We start from the raw sequence: 21,634 nt of genomic DNA, 5'->3' as shown, positions 1-21,634 counted from the left end.
ACCAATGATAATAAACTCTAAATACTAAACTATGATAAACATAAAACCAGGAACAAATTAGATGCAGAAAGCAAACCCCAAGTCTACAGTTGCTCCCAAAGTCCACCGCCTCAATTTTGGTATGATTCATGGTCTATTCAGTTGTTCCACAGATGCAGGGTACATCAGGTTGATTGTGGAGATTTAATCCTCCGCTCCTGAGGCTGCTGGGAGAGATTTGCCTTTCTGTTAATTGTTTGCACAGCTCCTGGTGTTCAGCTTTGGATTTGGACCCGCCTCTGCGTGTAGGTCGCCTGAGGACATCTGTTCTTCGCTGAGACAGGACGGGGTTAAAGGAGCAGCTGATTCAGGGGCTCTGGCTTGCTCAGGCTGGGGGGGAGGGAGGGGTATGGATGCGGGGCGAGCCTGCGGTGGCACAGGCGGCGTGACGTTGCACCAGCCTGAGGTGCGCCGTACGTTCTCCCGGGGAAGGTGTCCCTGGATCACGGGACCCTGGCAGTGGCGGCCTGCACAGGCTCCCAGGAGGGGAGTTGTGGATAGTACCTGTGCTTCCACACAGGCTTCTTGGCGGCTGCAGCAGCCTTAGCGTCTCCTACCCGTCTCCGGTGTCCATGCCAATAGCAGCTCGCGCCCGTCTCTGGAGCTTGTTTAGGTGGTGCTCTGAATCCCCTCTCCTCGCGCACCCCAGAACAATGGTCTCTTGACTCTTAGGCAGTTCCGGACTTTTTCCTGGACTCCCTCCCCGCTAGCTGTGGCGCACTAGCCCCCTTCAGGCTGTGTTCATGCAGCCGACCCCAGTCCTCTCCCTGGGATCTGACCTCCAAAGCCCGAGCCTCAGCTCCCAGCTCCCGCCCGACCCGACGGGTGAGCAGACAAGCCTCTCGGGCTGGTGAGTGCTGGTCGGCACCGATCCTCTGTGCGGGAATCTCTCCGCTTTGCCCTCCGCACCCCTGTTGCTGCGCTCTCCTCCGTGGCTCTAAAGCTTACCCCCCGCCCCCACCCCACCCTCCGCCATCTCCACCAGTGAAGGGGCTTCCTAGTGTGTGGAAACCTTTCCTCCTTCACAGCTCCCTCCCAGAGGTGCAGGTCCCATCCCTATTCTTTTGTCTCTGTTTTTTCTTTTTTCTTTTGCCCTACCCAGGTACGTGGGGAGTTTCTTGCCTTTTGGGAGGTCTGAGGTCTTCTGCCAGCGTTCAGTAGGTGTTCTGTAGGAGTTGTTCCCCATGTAGATGTATTTCTGATGTATTTGTGGGGAGGAAGGTGATCTCCACGTCGTACTCCTCCACCATCGTGAAGGTCTCCTCCTGGCCTTTAAAATAATATAATTTTAGAAAGAAGCTTAGTTAACTGCTATTTCATTTATACTGACTGATGAAGTTTTGAATGTAGCCTAGCCATTGTTTTATTATTCAGGTAATCATCTACACAGTGTTTCACCAACCTTGAAGCTAATTCAAATGTGAGAGATTTTAACACATTTCTTAATTGGGAAAAACTAACAGGTTTAATGGGCACAAGAAGAATTCTTACTCTCTTCTTTTTGTCAGGCACTTGAAAACGGTAGTACAGAATAAATAAAACTGTGAGTCTTGAATCTCATTTCTTCTGGCCAAAGAAACCTAGTCAGGGAACACTTTATACTAAAAATACTAGTTTCCTTCTTTAAAAGATGATATTTTTAATTTCAAAATCTTCTTTTGAGATAGTCTTTTGTATTTAGTTTTGATTTACATAGGACACATATAGAATACACACACACAATTCTCTATGTACTCATCTCTATATGCTTTGCATCTTTTCAATAGGTTTAAGGCATTTACAAAATAGAGCACTGTGATATACCATATATTTGAGGCAGTGAGAAAGATGAGGCAAAGGATGGACGATGAAATGGAGCCATGAATGAGGACAGGACAGGAAAAACACACGAGGAAGTCCTCATACTTCTTAAGAAGAGAGGGCCCCAATTTGGTCCTGAATTTTTCCAGCAGTCTGCACAGAGGGAAATTTGATCGGGTACATGAGTCACTGGGTCCATAAAATGAGAGCAGAACAACTGCTCTGGCAGAAAGCTGTGTTCAGTCTCCGAAGTTGCTCACTTTGGTTGAATATTCTCATCTCAAGTTGGGCAAGAGCCTGGACTAAGTGATTATTTGGAAGGAACCAAAAAAGTTATCTTTCCTCTAAAAAGCACAGTCCATCAGACTCTGTGACTGTGTAAGTAGAAATCCAGAGGGGTTGAGATTTAACAGCCCTATCTAATTACAGTTTTAAAAATTATTTCTCATAGATGATAAAATTACCTTTTTGATTATATGAGAGGAGAATTTAAAAACTGGTAATAAACAATAGGTGTAGGAAAAAGAGGAATTAAAAAATAAAGACACTCTCAATACGGAGAGCTAAAAATTCAGAAATTCAGGCCATACTATATCTGAAATAAGCCATAAATTATTTAATATTCCTAACATCTTAAGCAATTTGAGGAGGTTGGGAACGGGGTGATCTCTGAGATCACCCTTCTGCCTTCAAATGTCAGGATGACTCCAGGTCAGTCATATCTCTTTTCTTGCAAGATGAGATGGTATCAAAATTGGTGGTTGCAAGAGGGAAGACAGGAGCTTTTGGCCATCTGATCACACTGATTCTAACCACAGAGGCAGAATTAGGCCTCCACCTGTAAAATGTCCCTTTGGTAAAAGGCTTTTTCATGGGTTAAGGGCCGGCACAGTAAATGTAACCACCAGATGGCAGGAGTGCTCTCCGGATAAATACAACAGCCACACGCCCTTCTGTCTTCCAACCACAAACTCTCCACTAGGTGACAGCAACATGAATATAATTGGAATAGCCATTAATGGGTTACAGATATTTTTTAAAAAATAATTCTTTTAAATCTGAGAGCAGCACTTTAAAAAGTATCCACAGCTGGAATTTTTTTTTCTCTAGAAAATTACGATTCTAGTTGCTTTTAGACCTCCCACACACTAACCTAATATACAAAAGCAAAGCAAAACAAAACAAAAAGCCCCCCAGATTTTTTTGGGGGGCGGTGCACGTTCTAAAGAACCTGGGAAAGATTACTATTTGAAACCATTATTATTTAAGAGTTTATAGCTCCCAGTCTTAATTTTAAAAAATTTAAAAGAAGTGATTAAAATGGTCACTTCTTTGAAGATAATTATAGTTATTATTTAATGACCACCTACTATGTGCCAGGGGTTGTATTTAAATGCTTTTAAAGCATTAGTTCATTGAATCTGAATTGGAGCTTTTTCAGAAAGCCCATATTTGAACTTAAGCCTATTTAGGGCCGTCATCTCTGTATTTTCCATGATCTTATTATGGCTTTTCTGCTTGAGCCATTTTCAAAACCCGTACTGAAGGAGAAATTGGAACTGCCCTCATGGTATGATTTTTAGTGCACACATGGATGTACTCTCTCTACTTATGACTTTCCCTCTCGTGTAGATGTACAACATTAACCTGATGAGGGACAATAACATATTTTGATTCTTCAGTTATACTGAAGGCTGAAAATGAAGACTGGTTTGGGAGCAGTAGCAAAGTAATAAACTCATTCAAGCTGAAAGACAAATGACTGGATAGTATGGTAGATGAGAGTAGAGGAGGGCCAGAGGGAACAGAGGAACACTTGACTGGGCAGCAAAGAAGGGTAATGAGATGAAGTGGGCAGCTTCATACTTCTATGCTTACCTCTGCTTCGTGCTTTTAGAGAGCCTTACCTGTACGTGGCCCTGGACAGCCCGATGTAACCTGGTGCAGCACAAATGCTTTCCATGTGGAGCAGAGATCTGAACATGTTTGAATCCCTTAGAGGCAAACATTGGACACTCAAGCTTTGAAAACAGAGTAATAGCAAGTTGTTGTCTACGAGGCATATGCAGTGAGGGGGTGCCTGCCCTCAGGAAGCCCCCAGGACCTTCACTGCTTCTTAATTCAGTTCTAACTGGCACTAGAACCTATCATAAAGAAGAGGAGGAATAAGAAATATGCTTAAGAGAATTTTTGTGCACAACAATTTTACTGTACAGTCACGCTGTATTTTAATGCACTTTATTTCAAGTATTTTTAAGAGAAATAACAACAAAATGATATGGCAACCCCAAAAGGGCAAAACCTGACTAAATGGGAAGAGGAGAATGTCCCTTTTTTTTTTTTTCTGCCTGAGATAGTCTGGGGGCAGGGAGGAGTCTTGAAAGAGGAGAAAGGAGTGGGGTTGAGGAACTTAGGGAAGGGTGTCCAAGGAGAAAGGGAAGGGTGGTGACTTACTTCTCCTTCTGTGCCCAGAACCACGTTCCCAGATATCTGCATGCAAAGTAAGGTGACTTCAGGTGCTGACAAAACATGTTAGTGGTAACGACCGCAGTTAACTAGGCAACTACTTACTAGGAGCCAGGCATTACTCTTATCTATGCCTCTTATTTAGTCCTTAGGCAAGCCCTACTGGGGAGGTGATATTATCCTTTCTCAGAGAGAATGACTGGCTCAGGGTCCAAGAGTTTTAGCAAAAGGCACAGTTAGTATTCAAGTGCTGTTCTCTTAGCATTCCCTCTGATTTTTTTAGGGCCAGGGCTGGTGATATACCCTGACTGCCAGCAGGGGTCACACTAGCCAATTTGGATCAATCAGTAAGCACAACTGGATCTAAATGTGATTAATTATATAACTAGGGCCTGTCCAAGTTTAGGTCTATGAAAATTGCAACATGAAACTGAGGCATTATAAAGGATTACTGGGAAAATAAAAATACGTTTGAATATCCCTACCCCTTTTTTTTCTGGCTTAAACAGGAATAAAGGAAGATAAAACAGCATGAATCCAACCCAACAGGCAGCATGACCAGAAGCTTGTATCCTGTATACCTGGCAGCTGGCCAAAAAATGATCTGCTCAACTTTCCTAGTGATGACAGGAGGGTGATAACAGTGTTTAAAAACCTGCTGTACAGCACAGGGAGCTCAGCTCGGTGCTCTGTGATGACCTAGATGGGTGGGATTGGAGGGGGGAGGGAGGTCCAAGAGGGAGGGGACATAGGTATCCATATAGCTGATTCAGTTCATTGTACAGCAGAAACTAACACAACATTGTAAAGCAATTATACTCCAATAAAAAATAATAAACAAAAAAATAAATAAAATTAGAAATAAATACAAGGTGAATATAGTGTAAGCATTAGGACAAAGCTGCTGACAGTTGTTGGTGCTGTTTTGTTCGCTATCAAAGTGTTTAATTTTGGTTGTCTGTATTAACTTTTCAGTGGTTGCAATCCCCAGAATTCTTGCTTCTCAAAGGACAAATGTCAGGCTGGGATTCTTACAAAGGTTTCACAGGACAAAGTAGAGAAAGTTAGCATATCTCAAACAACGTTTGCATTCTACGAGACAATTACATTTGACTGAACCATCAACAATACATTCACACTCCGTAAACAAGTTTTTCTGCAAATGTTTATTTAGAAAGATTTTAAAGAAATGTAAAGTCACTGTGTCTATGGCAGTTTCTTTAGGTGAAAAAGGTGCTAACGGTTACTATGGAAACCAAGATGCAGGCAATGAGGAGCAAAATCAGACCTATACGACAATATTTTGAATGCTTCTCTTGTTCTTCTTCCTTTTTCAGTAAGGTATCAAAACCGGGTGTGTACATGTCTCCCAACCAAAACCGTAGGTCATTAGGATTTTCCTAAAAGAAAATTACACGAAGAATAGCATCAGTCAGTGTTACAGACTTAATGAGCTTGCAGAACAAGGCCGTATAGGTACTGTACGTCCATATTCACACTGTCCTAAGTGAGGTGTAAGTGTCACAGCTCAAATAATAGAGGCTAGGCTTCCCTGAATAGCAGGAACATGCAGCTACAGCCTCCTGGCTGACCAGGAATCCTCAGCTTCAACCTGTAGGTCTGCATGAGAATTCATTAGGAAGTCTGCATGGCTTACTGAATAAATTGCTCACATTGCAGGGTCAGAAACACAAGAGCGTTTCTGTCATCTTTTCGCTAATTTCGTGTCTCTTACAACTCATAAATACTGTGCGTCAATCAGGTTAGTGAGTTGAAATAAAATTAAAATTCCTTGCCTTAGTGGAGCCTTGGGGGTTTGATTTTGTTGGCATAATAGGGATAAAGATGTTCGCTGAGTTTTTCAGTAAATCCAGAAGCTGACTTCCATGGAAGGGGGAGTAAGACCAAGAGTAAAGAGTCTTTTCCATGCTTCTCAGTCTTCTGGTCTTCCTTGTAGCAGAATACAGCATGTTGGCATGCAGAAACTCTGGCACTGTTTGACCTTCTGGAGAAAGGACCCAGTATATCCTTTCCCACATCACCTCCTAATCCCCATGTCTCTGATTCTTTCCCTGGCCTTGTCTCCCATTCAACCCTGAGAAATTGTCTTCAACTCAATTTCATCTCCTATGTCCAATAAATCATCTGCACACTCTACTGTCTGTACATCTAAAACATATATACACACACACATATATATTTTTTTCCCTCCTATTTTCTCCTGCTGTTTTTCAGTGCTAATGGTTCAGTGTCTATACCTGGCATCTAGTAGACATACAACAAATTTATGGTGAATGCTGAATCTCTATTTTCACAGACCCACTTCAGGCCTTGTTATTTCTCATTTGGAGTATTGCAATGGCTTGTAGCTGGGCTGCCCACCTTCTCTCTGCCTCTCTAGGCTCAGTGGACTTAAAGTCAGCCAGTTTCCATGGCTGGACACAAGGGTAATGAACTAGCTTCAGACTGCTAAAAGAGGAAGGGGAGCTGGGTGGATTCTGGTGATGGCAATATAACTCTTCCATCACATTGCTACTAGGTTCAACTTCCCAGTCTTACAAAAGCGAAAACATTAAAATAAAATTTGGATGACCTGTGCAAAAAGATAGCTGATTTAAAAATCCTTGCCTACTTCACTCTTATCCTTCATTTGTGTCTGTGTCCTAATCAGAGGCCTGCACTTTGCCTGCAAGTTTAATGCCTCATTCTTCAGTAAGAACTTCCATAATGGAGACTATCCTCTCTTACATTCTGCCTATAGCTTGCCTTTGTAACTAAATATGGGCTTCTTTTCTCCTTTCTTGTTCATAAAGTTAGTAATTTAGAAAAATGGGAGGGGCCCAAAGCACATGGAACTTTCATGGCCTGTAAAGTAGTTGAAAAGATTTCAGAAATTAGGTTGGGGGCTCTGTCTGCTAATTAGGAGATATGGGTAGGGACGGTGATGAAAGAGGTTGAAATGATGAGGTCAAGAAGAGATCCTAATAAAAACAAAAGCCATGATTTCCAGAAGCATCTCTCAAAATAGCATCATGAGGTCTGCATACAGGCCTCTGACCTGACGGGCCTCTGCTCTGAGGTGAGTGTGCAGGTAGAGGACGGGTGGGGAGGGGGCCGGCCCTGGTCTTCGTAAAGCAATGCATCCAGCAACTCACGTTCAGTCTTCCTAAGCATAAGTCATGGTATTGTCCAACAAAATATTACCCCTCAGTGTCAATAATGTTCAGTTTCTTTAGCCTTACATTTGAACTTTTTTTTTTTTTGAGTCTGTTTGTTAGCCTTTTTCCCCCCCATTATTCTATCACTTAAACTGTAGCTCCAGCAAAACTGGACTACCTATTGTTCTGACAAACTCTCTCACACTCTTGTATATGTGCCTTTTTTCTTGCTACTTCTGACAGAAGAGGGCCTCTCCACTCACACGAACAACCTATGTCTTCTGGAATTGTACACATTCTTCAAGTCCAGCATAAATTAACTTTTTCCTAAAGGCTCCTTATAATCCAGTGTGACTTTGTCCTCTTCTGAATCTGCACAGCACTTTCCACTATTCTTCCTATCCTCTATCCACTATCCTCTTCCTCTATCTTGTCATTTCCTCTGTCCTGTCTAGAGTTATTGTTACTTTGCTCAGTTAGATAAAATTTTGAGGGCAAGGAGAGTCATATTCACCTTCATAGTCCCTTTGTCATTCATGTAAACAACAAAGAAAAGAATAGAGGCTCTAGCATACAGTCAAGAAGTGTTTGTGAAATAAATCAACACACTTTTTCCTAGTTGCAGAAGGTTATTTCCTAGAGGTCTTGATCTTTAGATTCCTGATAAAAAACACAAGATTATTGTTGCTAGGGGGGAGCATCTGTTATGGAAACGTCTCTGGAAAAGAGGCTACATTAAGGAGGAGATACACTAAATCCACTAGGAGACTAAGAAACTCCAAAGACTTTGGACACTATTTCAAGGAGTGCACACTTGAGATTTTAAAAAGTGTAGGACTTTAGAGGGACATAATGCTGTCCCCTTCAGCAGGAAAAATCTGTAGGGGATTAAAGTATGGGGCTTAGAACAGACATACATTGTTAAAGGAAATGTACTTGGAAAATGTCAGACCTTTCTGGCCCTAGGGTGGGCAGAGGCAAGCCAAGGCTGGGTAGGAATCCAGTCCACTCAGAAAACAGAGGGCCTCTCTCCCTGCTTTTCAGGTATTCCTAGACCCTCTATTTGGTGGGTGACACCAGAAGGAAAGAAAAGAAAAACTTGAATTGGGTTTAAGCTGGGTGAATGAGTTCATTGCATACTTTTCCTGTGTTGAAATGTTTTTGTTTTGTTTTGTTACTGAGACACAGGAAAATGTCCAAAATGTAAATCTGCAATCTTAAATCACTGAGTAGGCTTCAAATAAAATGATCTTTGATGAGAACTGCCTTGCACTGTGCCTAAGACAGAGCATTTAGTCAATATTTTTGAATAAATGTAGAATAAGGAACTCTTAAGTATTCATGAACACAGATGATCACAAAACTAGAGGAAAACATACTTAATCTGGCAAATTAACTTTCAAAACCTGATACCTTCCAGGTAAACCCTTCTTCTGTGTCACACCATTTCTTTCTCTCTACACTGTAGAGATGCTGGTAATTGCTGAAATTGTAAAACACAAAACACATAAATAAACGAAACTACTGACTAGGAGAGAGAAAGTGAAGCCAGGGGTCAAAATGACCTGAAATCTGGAAATTTTGTGCCTAGTGAAGAGTGCCTTTCACCTCAGTACCCATTTCTTTTAGGATTATTTAACTGATCTCCCTCATCAATTAAAGGAGTTGATTCTTTGCCTTGAGTACCTTCAGATGCCCAGAGAGGTTTGTGTGCAGGGAATGCTTGTCATATTCCTCAACGGTCCATGAAGGATTCTTTTTTCTTTCTTCCATAGCTTCCTCCAAGCTCACATCACTGTATAGTGGGTTATTCTTCAGAACTGATGACAGGGATGGTGGGGGGCTCTCTGTGGTCACAGCACCCTCCGCACTGGATCTCCTCATTCGTTGAGCAGTAATATTCTTCTTCTCTCTCTGTCAGGAGGCACAGTGACAAAGTTTGTCTTACCAATAGGTCACTGATGACAAGGAAGGCAACGTGAAATAACTGTACCTGAAAGCTTGCTGATTCTGCCTGGAAGCCCAACAGATTAGGACAATGAATGAAGGAAGAATTCTAGGATCCAGTTTGACCTAGGATCCTACCATTAATTGAGTTATTTCTTTGCATGTGATCTTGTTGAGCTTCAGTAATCATTCATTAAAATGCTATTTTATAACAACAGAGAAAGGACAATGTTCTTTAATTCAAGTAGTAGAATTCTAAGCAAAGCCATTTTTCCCCAGCTTACTTGCACTGAGATTTGACATTTTACTTCTCTCTACTTGCGCATTCCATGCCTGATTAAAAAAAATTAACATTGCTGTATTAATCCAGCAAAATCAAGATTAAAAGGCATTTTATAGTTATGCCTTGGCTTTCATGGGAACTCCCTTAGGACTCTTATTTCAGGCAGCTTGGCGAACTGGACTAACTTAGCATTGCACTCCTATATGTAGCTAGCTACAGACCAGCTGGCTATTGGAAGGCTCTAATTCTGACTTTTAGATGTTTAAAAACTTTTTTTTATTAAAGCATGCTATATATGTAGAAAAATGTATATATTATAAAAGTACATATATTGTAAGTTTTCACATACCAAATAAACCCAAGATACTACCAAGAAACAAACCATTACCAGCACACCTCATGCTGCCTTCCATTTACTGTCCCTCTCCCTCCCTAAGGATAACCAGTAGGATAACAGCATAGGTCAGTTTGTATTCATTTATATAAATGGAATCATACAAAGTGGTTCTTCTGTGTCTGGTATGACCTTCATATTTTTACTTTGCTTTTTTTCCTCATGACTACAAAACTATCACAGAGGTAGAAAAATTTTAGATTAAAATTTGTTCATTGGCCAAATAAAATTGAGAAGAAAAAAAAGGTTATAGGAATGTCTCATTTATGATGGGGCATCACGGGAGAGGAACTCCACATAAGTTAATTTTTGGAACGCTTAGGTTTAACCCTTAAAAACTGGTGACACATTTCATTAATTTACAGGAATTTTTTCAATAAATGTGTTTCACATATTTCAGCCTTCTTAAACAGAGAAGTTTCAATAGCAATTAATATTTTTCTGAGTTATATTTATAATCATCAATACACTGATTACCTCAGCATCTATTGGGGTATATAGGTCACATTAAATATGTGTTTATATAAGCTAAGTTGTGAACTAATATTATATATAGTTTCCTTCTGAAATGGCTGGCAAAAAATCATCTAGACAAAACCATTCACATTCTCTTTAGCCTTAGGTTTAGCTAATTTTCTTAATCCAGACATTTTTTACATACTTAGTGATCAATGGAGATCATCTCTGACTTTATTAGGTCGTTGGTCTGCTCAAAATCAATTTATATTCCATAATATTGAAGTTTGTAATGAAATAATAAATCATCTTGACTTAGTGTTTATCTTTAAGATGGATGACCTCATGAAAAATGTTTCTGAATTGAGAAAAAACAATTTGATACAAAATTTAGATAGTTTCAGTTTAGCATAATTCTGACTCAAGTTTTTTTCTTCAAGGCTAGATATCTTTGATTATCTTTGAAGAGAAATAATTCTTCTGACATTGAAAAATTGACTTTGTCAGTTTTCTTGCCTGCTGGATTATTCCTTGAGCTTCTTAAATAAGAAAGCTCTATAAATCAGAAAAATACAGTTTGGGGGGTTAAGAAAAAAATAATACTTTCTATTACAATGTATAAAGACCTTGAAAAACTAATATACAAAAGACAGAAAAATAATCAGAGCTATTTTTAAAAGAACATTCAAGCACTTAATTCTAAATTATATTCTTGAATGTTTGATGTTCATCCTAGAACTTGGTGCCATCTATTTTTGCATTGCATGACAATTCCATGTCTGAAGGACATGTGAAGGGAAAATTAATAGAATAACTTTATTAAGAATTTTATGGAAGAAATAGAAAATACTAATCATGGCTGAGGTTCTTCTGTATTTTGATAAATTTTTAAAAAATCTCTTAAGAAAGGAAACAAAGCATGTATTTGATTCTAACTTTTCACTCCACATTCTAGATGGACTACATTTAACAAAAGGAAACAGCAGTAATTCCATTATTTTACTCATATAATCTCTAAAATAACTTCTTTTTAAAAATACTTAAAGGAAAGTAACACTTCAAAGCTTACCTAGGCTCTTCTGTATTAACCATTGCTTTGCCCATTTACCCTTTATACACTTTAATCATTATTTATGTCATTTATGTATAAGTAAGCTATCATTTAATAGAGTGATATAGAAGACTTTCAGACAGACAAACACTGAGAATATACAATTAATAGGTGAAAAAAGAAGGAATCTCTAAAAAACGTACTTCAGGAAGAAGAAACCTGATAATAGAATGAAAGATTAAGAGGCAAGAAGGAATGCTAGGCAAAACAAAGAAAAAAACAAAAAACAAAAAACTGACAAATATATACAGAAATCTAAGGAAGCACTGATTTTATGGTAAAATAGAAATAATAATAACCACTAATTTGTGAGTTTTAAGATAAGAGAAAACTGAAACTGTACATTTAAAAGTTTAACAGATATATTTAATTAGGAAATTTTAAGAAAGCATTTCAGTGAGAGTATTGAGATATTACTAAAAAATAGAGAAAGAATGTATAGCTTCTAAATTGGTAGAGCAGAAGAAAAAGGATAAAGGAAAATTAATCTAAAAGGTAAGAAACCTGAAACAAAGAATAGAGAGGAGAAAGTCTTAGGAAAATAGAAAAATTTTTGAAATAATCATGTTAAATGTAAATAGACTAAACCCTCTATTTAAATGACAGACTGTCATATCAGATTTTTAAAATTAAATTTAATTATATAATATTTACAAGAGAAATACCTAAAATATAACGACTCAGAAAAAATGAGAGTGAAAGTATAGAAAAAGATATAGCAGGCAAATATAAAGAAACAAGAGCTGGTATTTGACTGGTTAAATACTCAGCAATTTTGTTTTCCCTTCCTGAGTACAAGGGATGACTGCCTTCATTAGGCTGTTTGAAGTTAAACTAGGGCCAGCTCTTCTGATGATGTGTGGACAAAAGTAACAGAGACCACTTCCAAGCTGAGCCCCTGAATTCTCCAACAAGATTTCTGGCTCATTCTTCCTCACTTTCCATTTTTGTGTCACTGTAAGCAAGGACTCTGAGATGGCAGAGCTTTAAGATGAAAGAACTTCAAGCCCTGGGATACTGCTTGGAAAGGAGTTGCCCCCTAGACCCATCTGCCCTTCCTCAGACATGCACAAGAATGCTTTTCTTCTTCTTAGTTAGAGATATTTTGTCATTACAGTGTAGCCTAGCCTACGTTTCTTAATACAGAAAGTGATATCTTGAAATTCTACAAATGTGGGCATTGGCTTAGCAGTCAAGAAGTGGAAAGGGATGAAAGGGATATTGGAAGCCGGACTGATGGTTATTCACATAATACAGTGAAAAATGTTTGGTATAAGTGTCATCTGTGGTCATTTGGAATCTAATCCCCTGTAGCTGTACGAGAGTTATTATAAATAATCAGAGCATTTATGTACAAGGATCACAGTGCTGGTGTAATACAAGAAAAAGATGACATTAGAGAAAGAACTGAATAGTTTGCAAGAAGAAAGAGAGTAGAGAAACTCTGGAAATTTGATGCCTTCTATTGTTAAAAATCTGACTGTTTATAGACCTCAAACACTAAGATATAGAATCATTTAAAAAAATGGATTGAGGAAAAAAAAAAAAACCCGCCGATTAAAACTTCTTAGCTGGGACTTCCCTGGTGGCGCAGTGGTTAAGAATCCACCCGCCAATGCAGGAGACACGGGTTCGAGCCCTGGTACAGGAAGATCCCACATGCCGCAGAGCAGCTAGGCCTGTGTGCCACAACTACTGAGTCTGCGCTCTAGAGCCTGTGAGCCACAACTACTAAAGCCTGCGCGCCCTAGAGCCTGTGCTCCACAACGAGAGAAGCCACCGCAATGAGAAGCCCGCACACCGCAACAGAGTAGCCCCCGCTCACAGCAACAGAGACTCAACGCAGGCATGCATGCATGCATGCATAAATAAATAAATAGAAAAATCAAATGAAACATTAAAAAATAAAAACAAACTTCTTAGCTGAACGAAGTGACTCAGGGTAAAGGTCCTGTTAGGGTGTGGTTTCAAAACTATTATTCCTGACTGCCTCCAGGTGTTTGTCATTGAGTTAAAGGATGGAGAAATGGAGGCAGAAAAGCAAACCATTAAAGCCTACTTGAGGGACTCCCTGGTGGTCCAGTGGTAAAGAATCCACCTTCCAATGCAAGGAACGCAGGTTCGATCCCTGGTCTGGGAACTAAGATCCCACATTCTGCGAGGCAACTAAGCCCGTGCACCACAACTACTGAGTTCGCGCGTCTCGACTAGAGAGACTGTGTGCCGCAAACTACAGAGCCCACGTGCCCTGGAGCCCATGCACCACAAGTAGAGAGAAGCCTGTCACAGGAGAGAGGCCCGAGTGCTGCAAGGAAGACCCGACACAGCAGAGGGAAGCCCTCGCGACGCAGACGAAAAAAAGCCTATTTGAGAGCTATGCCTTAAGATAACTAAAGGTGTGTTTATTGACCTATAGAACTGACCTCAACAAAACAGATATGATTACATTAATAAATAGCTCACACTAAGTTTTAGAAGATATGTATGACCAAAGAAACCACAAGCCTAGACCTAAAAGCTTTTGATTGTTCAAAATTATAAAACAAAATAACAATAACCTTATGCCTCCAAATATCCAAAAATAGGAGTAAATTTTGAAGCTTCTACAGCCTCGAGGGAGGGCCCACTCTGATATGGCAAAAGAGAATGATGAACAAGGGGCAGCTTCCTAGTGGGTAGGACTGGGGACCCTAGAGAACAATGCAGCAGGAAGTCTTCTAAAAAGCAGAATCATGGCCTAATCCACCTTCCCCGCCTTCAAGGAAGGAGACCCACACACATTATTTTCAGTGGAATCTCAGAATTACTTTGGGTAGTGTCTGTCGTCTTTCATTTTTCCCATTCAGAAAGGAAGAATTACTGTAGCGATCTCGTTCCTATTCCAACAAAGAGTATAGGATGATATGGTTGGGACATCCGCTAAATGTAGTGACTGGCTCACTTTGGTGTTAGTGCCTCTGGGGAAGGATGAATGCTGTGTGTAGGAAGATGAAATATATAAGTATATATATGTTTAACAGAATGATAGACTCTGGCAGAGTCTGGCTAGGTGCTCAGCAAACCCATTTCTTCTTCATGGGCATACAACAGCTAGATTGGGACATAGGCTTGACCCCTAAAATCCCTGATCCTTGGCTTAGTCTCTCTCTCTTTTCTAGCTACAAGCATCATAAAAATTCTGATCTAATAGAGCCTCAAAAAGGAACAGTCTGGGTTCCACTTGGAAGCAAGCCACTAGGATAATTTTCCCACCCACAACAGATCTTGTGTGAATGACAGATACATTTTATTGAGTCAAGTCACTAAGAATTTGGGCATATTTGTTTCCACAACATAATCTAGCCTAACTACTAAGAAAGTATATATATCAGACAAAATAAACTTTCAGGTAAAAGACTCTGTTAGGTGAAAAAGTGTTGGTGGAAAATGAATAAATGTAGGCATAATCAGTAAAATATAATATTTCTAAACTTGTATGCCTCTAGTAAAATAACCTCAAATTTATAAAGCAAAACTTGAGATAACTAGGAGAAATTTATACATATAACTTTTTACCAAGCAGATAAAACAATTATTAAATATAAAGAGGGTTTGAACAATGAAACCAACACATTTGATCAAAGACACTGATGTCATTATTCAACGACTAAAAATACTCATTTTAAAAATACATTGAATATTTACAAAAATTGGTAATGTCCTGGACTCTAAAAGAAATTTCAAACATTCAATATTATATAGATCATGCTCTTTGATCACAGACAACTTATTAGAAATTTAGACATTAATATCAAAAAGATAATGTAAATTACCACATTTTGTAGAAATTAAAACACACATTTCAAATAAATGATGGGAATTTAAAAACTTAGGCAGAATGAAAATGAAAAATGGAGCTGAAATAGCTTTTGAGGGAATATTATAAGCATATATGCTCACTTTATAAAAGCAGAATGAGAAAATTAGTGAAGTAATAAACATCTAATTCAAAGCCTTAAAAGGAAACCGCAGAGTAAATTTAAGAAAACAGTCAACATGAAATAATAAGGATAGAAGGAGAAATCAATCAATATTATGAAGAAAAATAACCCAAATATACAATGGAGAGAATCAACCATATTGAAAGCTATTTCTTTGAAAAGGCTAAACCGATTAAAAATATCTCTGGTAATACTTCTGAGGAAAAAAAAAAGATACAAACCCACAATGTTAGAAATGTAAAAGGAACATGAGAAGTTACATAGCACAGAATAAGAAGTGTAATAGGAGTATAATCTGAGTAACTTTAAGAATTTACACGCAATTGGGCGATTTCCCACATAATATAACTTACCAAATTTAATTAAGGAAAAAATAGGAAATGTTAATAAACCAGTGATCATTTGACTAACTGAATCAATAGTTTAAAATAGACCCCAACTATACACAGGTTTAGGAGCACCAGGCTGAATGAGTGTTGTAATCAGCACTCAGACATTCTTGAAACAGATCATTTCTACCTTATTTCTATCTCATTTCTATCTTGTTGAACTCTTCCAGAATACAGAAAAACAAGGAATACTCCCCAACTCATTTTATGAAGTTGGTATAAACTCCAGACAAGGGCAGTAGGTAAAAGAAAAGGTAATTTATTATAGGCCAATTTCTCTTATAAACATAAATGAAAAAATCATTAATAAAGTATTGCTAAACAGAATCCTACAATATGTATATTTTATATACCAGGATAGGAAAGATTTATACCAGAAAAGGATGTTTTATCAGGAGGATGGGTTAATATTCGAAGATTAATGTGACTCACCAATTATCAGGAAAGAAACAACACAGAAGTTTGCAGTACATTCTGAAAAATATTTGGAAAATATTTAAACATATTTAGAGCAAATTTCCTAGCAAGATGGAAATAGTAGGGAACTTTCTTAAACTAAGAGAATCTGCCCAAAACTTCCAGGGCACTGTTTACTTAATGGTTCAAATATTAGAAGCATTTATCTTGGTTTCAGAATTAATACAAGGATGCCAGTAATCACAAACATTCATATGTTATCGCGAAGTTCTGAGCAATACACTAAAAATTAAATAAATAAATAAAAGGAATAAGGGTTGTAAATAATGAAACAAAACAGTAGATGACATGATTATCTACAGGGATATTTACCATCAAAGTAAAATAGATTTTAATACAATTTCTGGATTCAAAATCAATATACAATAATCAATAACATATGTAATACTTTATTATAAAACATGATTTAAAAGGTCCTATTCTTGAGAGCAGTAATTACTATAAGTATTTAGATATAAACCTTACGACTATATGTAAAACTTCTATGTGGAGAATTATAAGACATAATTGAAGGCTATACGAAGAGCATGATAAATGGAAATATATACCATGTCCCTGAACTGGGAGAATCAAGATCAAAAGACTTCCATTTCCCCAGTTTGGTCTATACATACAATGTAATTCCTATCATAATCACAATGCAAACAAGGCATTTTGTTTATATTGCACATGTGAGCCCACAGACAACTCTTCTTGGAAAGCAGCTCCTCACTGACCACAATAATTCTGTTTTCCAAATTGCTAGCATGGTTACCTTTATGAGACACAAATTTGATCATGCGATTCTCTTGCTTAAAATTTTTCATCAACCCCTCCAAATTTTCAGGATACAATTAAAAAATCTAGACAACACCCTCTGAAGCCTTCCTGGTCTGACCCAGACCTCTCTTTAACCCCCTCTCCTGCCTTCCTCTCCATGTAACCTGGGCTCTGGAGTCCCACATGTGTTCCTGTGACACACACAGTGCTTTTAATACAGTTTCAGTGCCAGAGGCATTTGGGTCTCATCTGGGAGCAGCGTGATGGGACAAAGTGGGTAATGCTTCTGGCAGCATACCATCCAAGGGTGAATTTCTGACCCCACTGGAGATTTTGTGAACTGTGTAAATTTAGCATAACTTGATAAATCATGTCCTGATAATTGCCTGAGCAGCTCAGTGATGCTTCTCAATCTACTTCCTAGACAATAAATTAAGTACCTCAAAAGTCCTATTAACATTTGCCCAAATATAAGCTTAAAAACGGGAGCCTATTGCACATAGGAGGCTGTTCTTTTTGAAATAGGAAATGGAGTATTGGGAATAGAGACAGTCCAGGAGAAGGCATGACACGTGTTCAGAGGCAGATTGCGAAATACAGTTATGATATACCAAAAAGAAACTGAGATAGAAAGAAGAGACATTAGAATTTAAGGGGAAAAGAGTTATAAGACTGAAAAAAAAGTGAGGAAAGGTGATTAGGAAATACACCCAGTAAATGACATTGTGTAGAAACCAAGGGAAGAGCAACCTCCTTACCCTTGGTCTTTTGTTCCAGTTCACAGGTTTAGTACAGAAATCCCCTGGGTTCTCAAACAGATGTGATGGAAGCCAGGAAAAGATATAAGAAATAGATTAACCTGAAAAGATTCTGAAGTCTAACTTCTAATCAGAAAAAAAAAAATCCCACCACAGTATCTGAAAAAACATGTTTTATCATTTATACCAAAAAAAAAGGAATCAGCTTTTTCCTTTTATTACCTCGTTTTATAAAGGGATTGGCAGAAATATTTGGGATACAATTCCAGATGCCTTCATCAGATACATGCCCCAAATTATTTTAACAACCAGAAACATTAGGTTTTGGCAAAAGTTTGTTCATTGCACTGAAAAGAAATTTATTAGGAAGCTTCTTTATTTCTCTAGTTGAAAGAATTTAAGAAGTATAAATCTAGTGGAATCAAGAAATATTTGCTTGTACTCTCTCCCTGCAAATACAGGTGACCTGCGTATCCACACAGAGGGCATGAACAGTGTCTGGAGATACTGGCATGTCTGAGGACATCTGTGCTTACTTTTCTATACGTACGGTATTGCTTCCGTTTGTGTAAAACGGCTTAGAGAATTGCCTCTGAAGGTGGAATGTGAATTTTAAAAAAGCTTAAAAGATAAATCATGGATATAAATACAGTACTCTGTTTTGTTTTTTTGGTTTTTTTGGCCATGCAACAGGATGCAGGATCTTAGTTCCCTGACCAGGGATCAAACCTGTGGCCCCTGCAGTGAAGTGCGGGGTCTTAACTACTGGCCGGCCAGGCAAGTCCCTAGGAGACCTCTGTTTTAACTGTTGAGTTACTACCAACGTTGAAGGCAATGTTTGTAGGCTAAGTCCTTTGACATTCCATGAGGTAGTCTGAATTCTAAACACCGTGCACATGGAGGGTATGAGACCAAAGGGTAAGCTGACACCACCCTGAAGTTTGTGTGGATTTCATGGGAGTATAAAATCTAACTGCTTGAGTTAGCCACATAGCTTGACAGATGTATTGACTACATACCCTAACACCTGCATGCACACATACACCCCTGTATCCACCGTATACATCAAAAAATGCAAGTGGTATTATTGGCTATTTTCCAAATTCTAATGATAGGGTAATTTTAACACATTTTGGAATACTGGCAAATGATGATGATGATGATGATGATGATGATACACATTTCTTATACTCTTACAGGAAACCCTGTCAATTGTTTTTACCTTATTTTATTTGCTCTCAGTTTTAAGGAAATATGTAAAATGAGCATTATCCTAATTTTGCAAATGGAAATACTAAGGCATGGACTGAATAAGGGCCATAGTTTATGTCTCTCAAATTGGTTTATTGTGGATTTGAGACAAGAAACCAAGTTTCAAATCTCTTTATTCAACGTTCTCCCAATTGGCTTAATGTCTCTCCAGCAGAATGAGACATTAAGCCAACAGAGTGAGGGTTTTAAATTAAGAACTATTTAACAGCTGCCTACCACCTTCTGCATCCCTAACACCTAAATTCACCTGGTATGTTCAGTGCCTTATTCCAGGTATCACCACAGCTACTTAAAACTTTTATACATTCATTTCTTTTAGATTTATTTTTTTGCCAATGAATATATCACTCCTGGATTTTAAGATCCAGCCAGGAGAGAAGAATTACTTATTGACATGTTGCAATCTAAAGTAGCGAATATAATTGTTTTTACTCATAATCTGTGCCACACCTACCCAACTAACTAAATTTGTAATTGATTTACTCCTTCTCTCCAAGCATTATTTCAGTAGTATATTGAACTGAAATATTTATTCAGTCATTTAACACTTTATTTTAGGGTAAAAGTATAACTTAATAAAGTTTATCTATAGTTTACAATTACCGATAACATTCAAAGACATATGAAGCAGATTTTTACCTTCTTGGTTTGCCCTGAATAACTATATCAACACATCAGGGCCTGTTGAAAGAGATGCCCTTTAAAAATTTGCATTTCATTCAGGTTTAGGAACAACATTCAACAGAGCTTTAAACTGTGAAGTTCCACATGAAGGAAATAGGTCAGCTCCAGTACTAAACAAAAGATGTTAGATCGATGTGTTCCAACCTCAAAGGAATTTATTGGATATGTTTTCTTAGACTAAACTTCATAGCACAGGAGGGCCAAGGTTTTCTGAATTGATTTTTGAATCACTTTATTCCATGATATAAACAGTAAGACAAAGGAGAAATTTCATCACATTTAACTTAAACAAAACACAAAAAAAGCAACCACCAAAAAGGTGTGTATGGATGGGTTTTGAGGATTACAAAAGGGAAGGATGTAAAATTTTTGAAAAGTTAGTTTTCATAATAGTCTGCCTTACAATGGAAATAAATTAAAATCCTCATAGATGGAGGAAACACTTACATAATCATCCAAGTGTACTTGATTTTGAATGATCTCATGATAAAGGTCCCGAGGAGCCCACAAACACACCACAAAGGAGTCACTTTACACCAGGACTCATGAGTAGCAACTGTTTCTTAAAAGAAAACAAATTTCTGTTTAGGGACTTTGAGCCACTCCAAAGGATTTAATGATTTGCAGGGGTTTGCAGGTCAGTCACATCTGTTCTGAAATGACATGCTTCTTCCTGTTTCTAAATTGACTAACCCTTAACCCCATTAGCCCTCACATCTTAAACAAAGATTATTCCTGTTTCATGAGCTGTGCAACAGTCAAGTTTATTTATGTTTATTTCAGCACATGGAACTCATCACAGTTTTATTCTTCTCCTTTGGTTAGCAAAAAGAAGGAAGATGCAAAAGAAGAAAGCAAGAAATGAAGTCTGGGTTTGAAGGTTGATTGTTAAGTCTTGCCCACATGGACACCTGTGGGAAAAAAAGAACCTCTAAAATAATAGCCAGCACCCTTCCCAGGTGGAGAGTTCTCTCTATTTTCTTTCTTTCCATCATTAGGTTGACATTGTTCCACTGTTTGAGTCTCTTTTGCATGAGATGAAAGGGAGTCAGTCTAAATGAGGCAGAAGCAAGATTCAGTTCTCTCAGAGGCCATGCATGAGCCCACACAATGTAAGCTTCTGATGCTTTACGCTTAGACTACCCAAAAGATAGAGGTAGGGTTCCCCCCAGAGCCTTATTTGCAAATGTAGTAATTGATTTGAAAAAATTTAAAGGGAAGGTATAAAATGAGGGCTAGGCAAAATCTAAAATGACAGGCTGAGAAGCTAGTGCTTGGAGGAAAATGAATGGTTGGGAAAATTCACAGAATTTATAAAGTGATCAGAGAAAGTCTCCTTATGCTAAGGAAGAGAGAAAGACCTTTTCTATGGCAAGTGTGAGCAGCTACCTTGTACTCTGTTCCCTATAGTTTTCTTTTTGCACAAATGATGAAGTGGCCAATAATGAGAAAGAAGCAAGCCCCTGCCCGCATATTTATGTGCTCCCAGACCTTACCTGTGAGTAGATGAGGTTTTGCCAGTGCTGTGCAGCAGGGTAATTCCCTCCCGGAAACCTCACCAGACCGGCCTGAAGAAGGGCTGAGTTCCTCATTAAAGACCTCACGTCAAGCTGCAGGAATTTGTCAGGATGGTTGTTATTTGGCAAAACAGAGAGGTCCAT

The 21,634-nt window shown here is 38.4% G+C and overlaps 1 protein-coding gene across 1 annotated transcript; it reads right to left on the bottom strand.

The window, feature by feature from the left end:
• Positions 1-5,525: 5,525 nt before the first annotated feature.
• Positions 5,526-21,634, bottom strand: MINAR2 (membrane integral NOTCH2 associated receptor 2). The gene is made up of 3 exons (XM_068534395.1): positions 21,470-21,634; positions 9,150-9,377; positions 5,526-5,705 (listed from the first exon to the last, which is right to left on the bottom strand). Exons 1-3 carry the CDS (start codon positions 21,632-21,634, stop codon positions 5,526-5,528), a joined length of 573 nt encoding a protein of 190 aa, XP_068390496.1.

Source organism: Eschrichtius robustus, chromosome 2 (assembly GCF_028021215.1).
Source record: "Eschrichtius robustus isolate mEscRob2 chromosome 2, mEscRob2.pri, whole genome shotgun sequence".
In the NCBI taxonomy this organism is placed as follows: domain Eukaryota; kingdom Metazoa; phylum Chordata; class Mammalia; order Artiodactyla; family Eschrichtiidae; genus Eschrichtius; species Eschrichtius robustus.
Note: the sequence above shows the minus strand (reverse complement) of the source record. Positions and strands in the feature narration are given on the sequence as shown.

What these genes read in the sequence shown, in the direction of transcription:
- MINAR2 (XM_068534395.1), bottom strand. Translation starts at nt 21,634, where the DNA reads ATGGACCTCTCTGTTTTGCCAAATAACAACCATCCTGACAAATTCCTG. An exon ending in AAAACCTCATCTACTCACAG is followed by an intron (nt 9,378 to 21,469) that starts GTAAGGTCTGGG and finishes GCCTCCTGACAG; the next exon opens with AGAGAGAAGAAGAATATTAC. An exon ending in ACCTCTCTGGGCATCTGAAG is followed by an intron (nt 5,706 to 9,149) that starts GTACTCAAGGCA and finishes ATTTTCTTTTAG; the next exon opens with GAAAATCCTAATGACCTACG.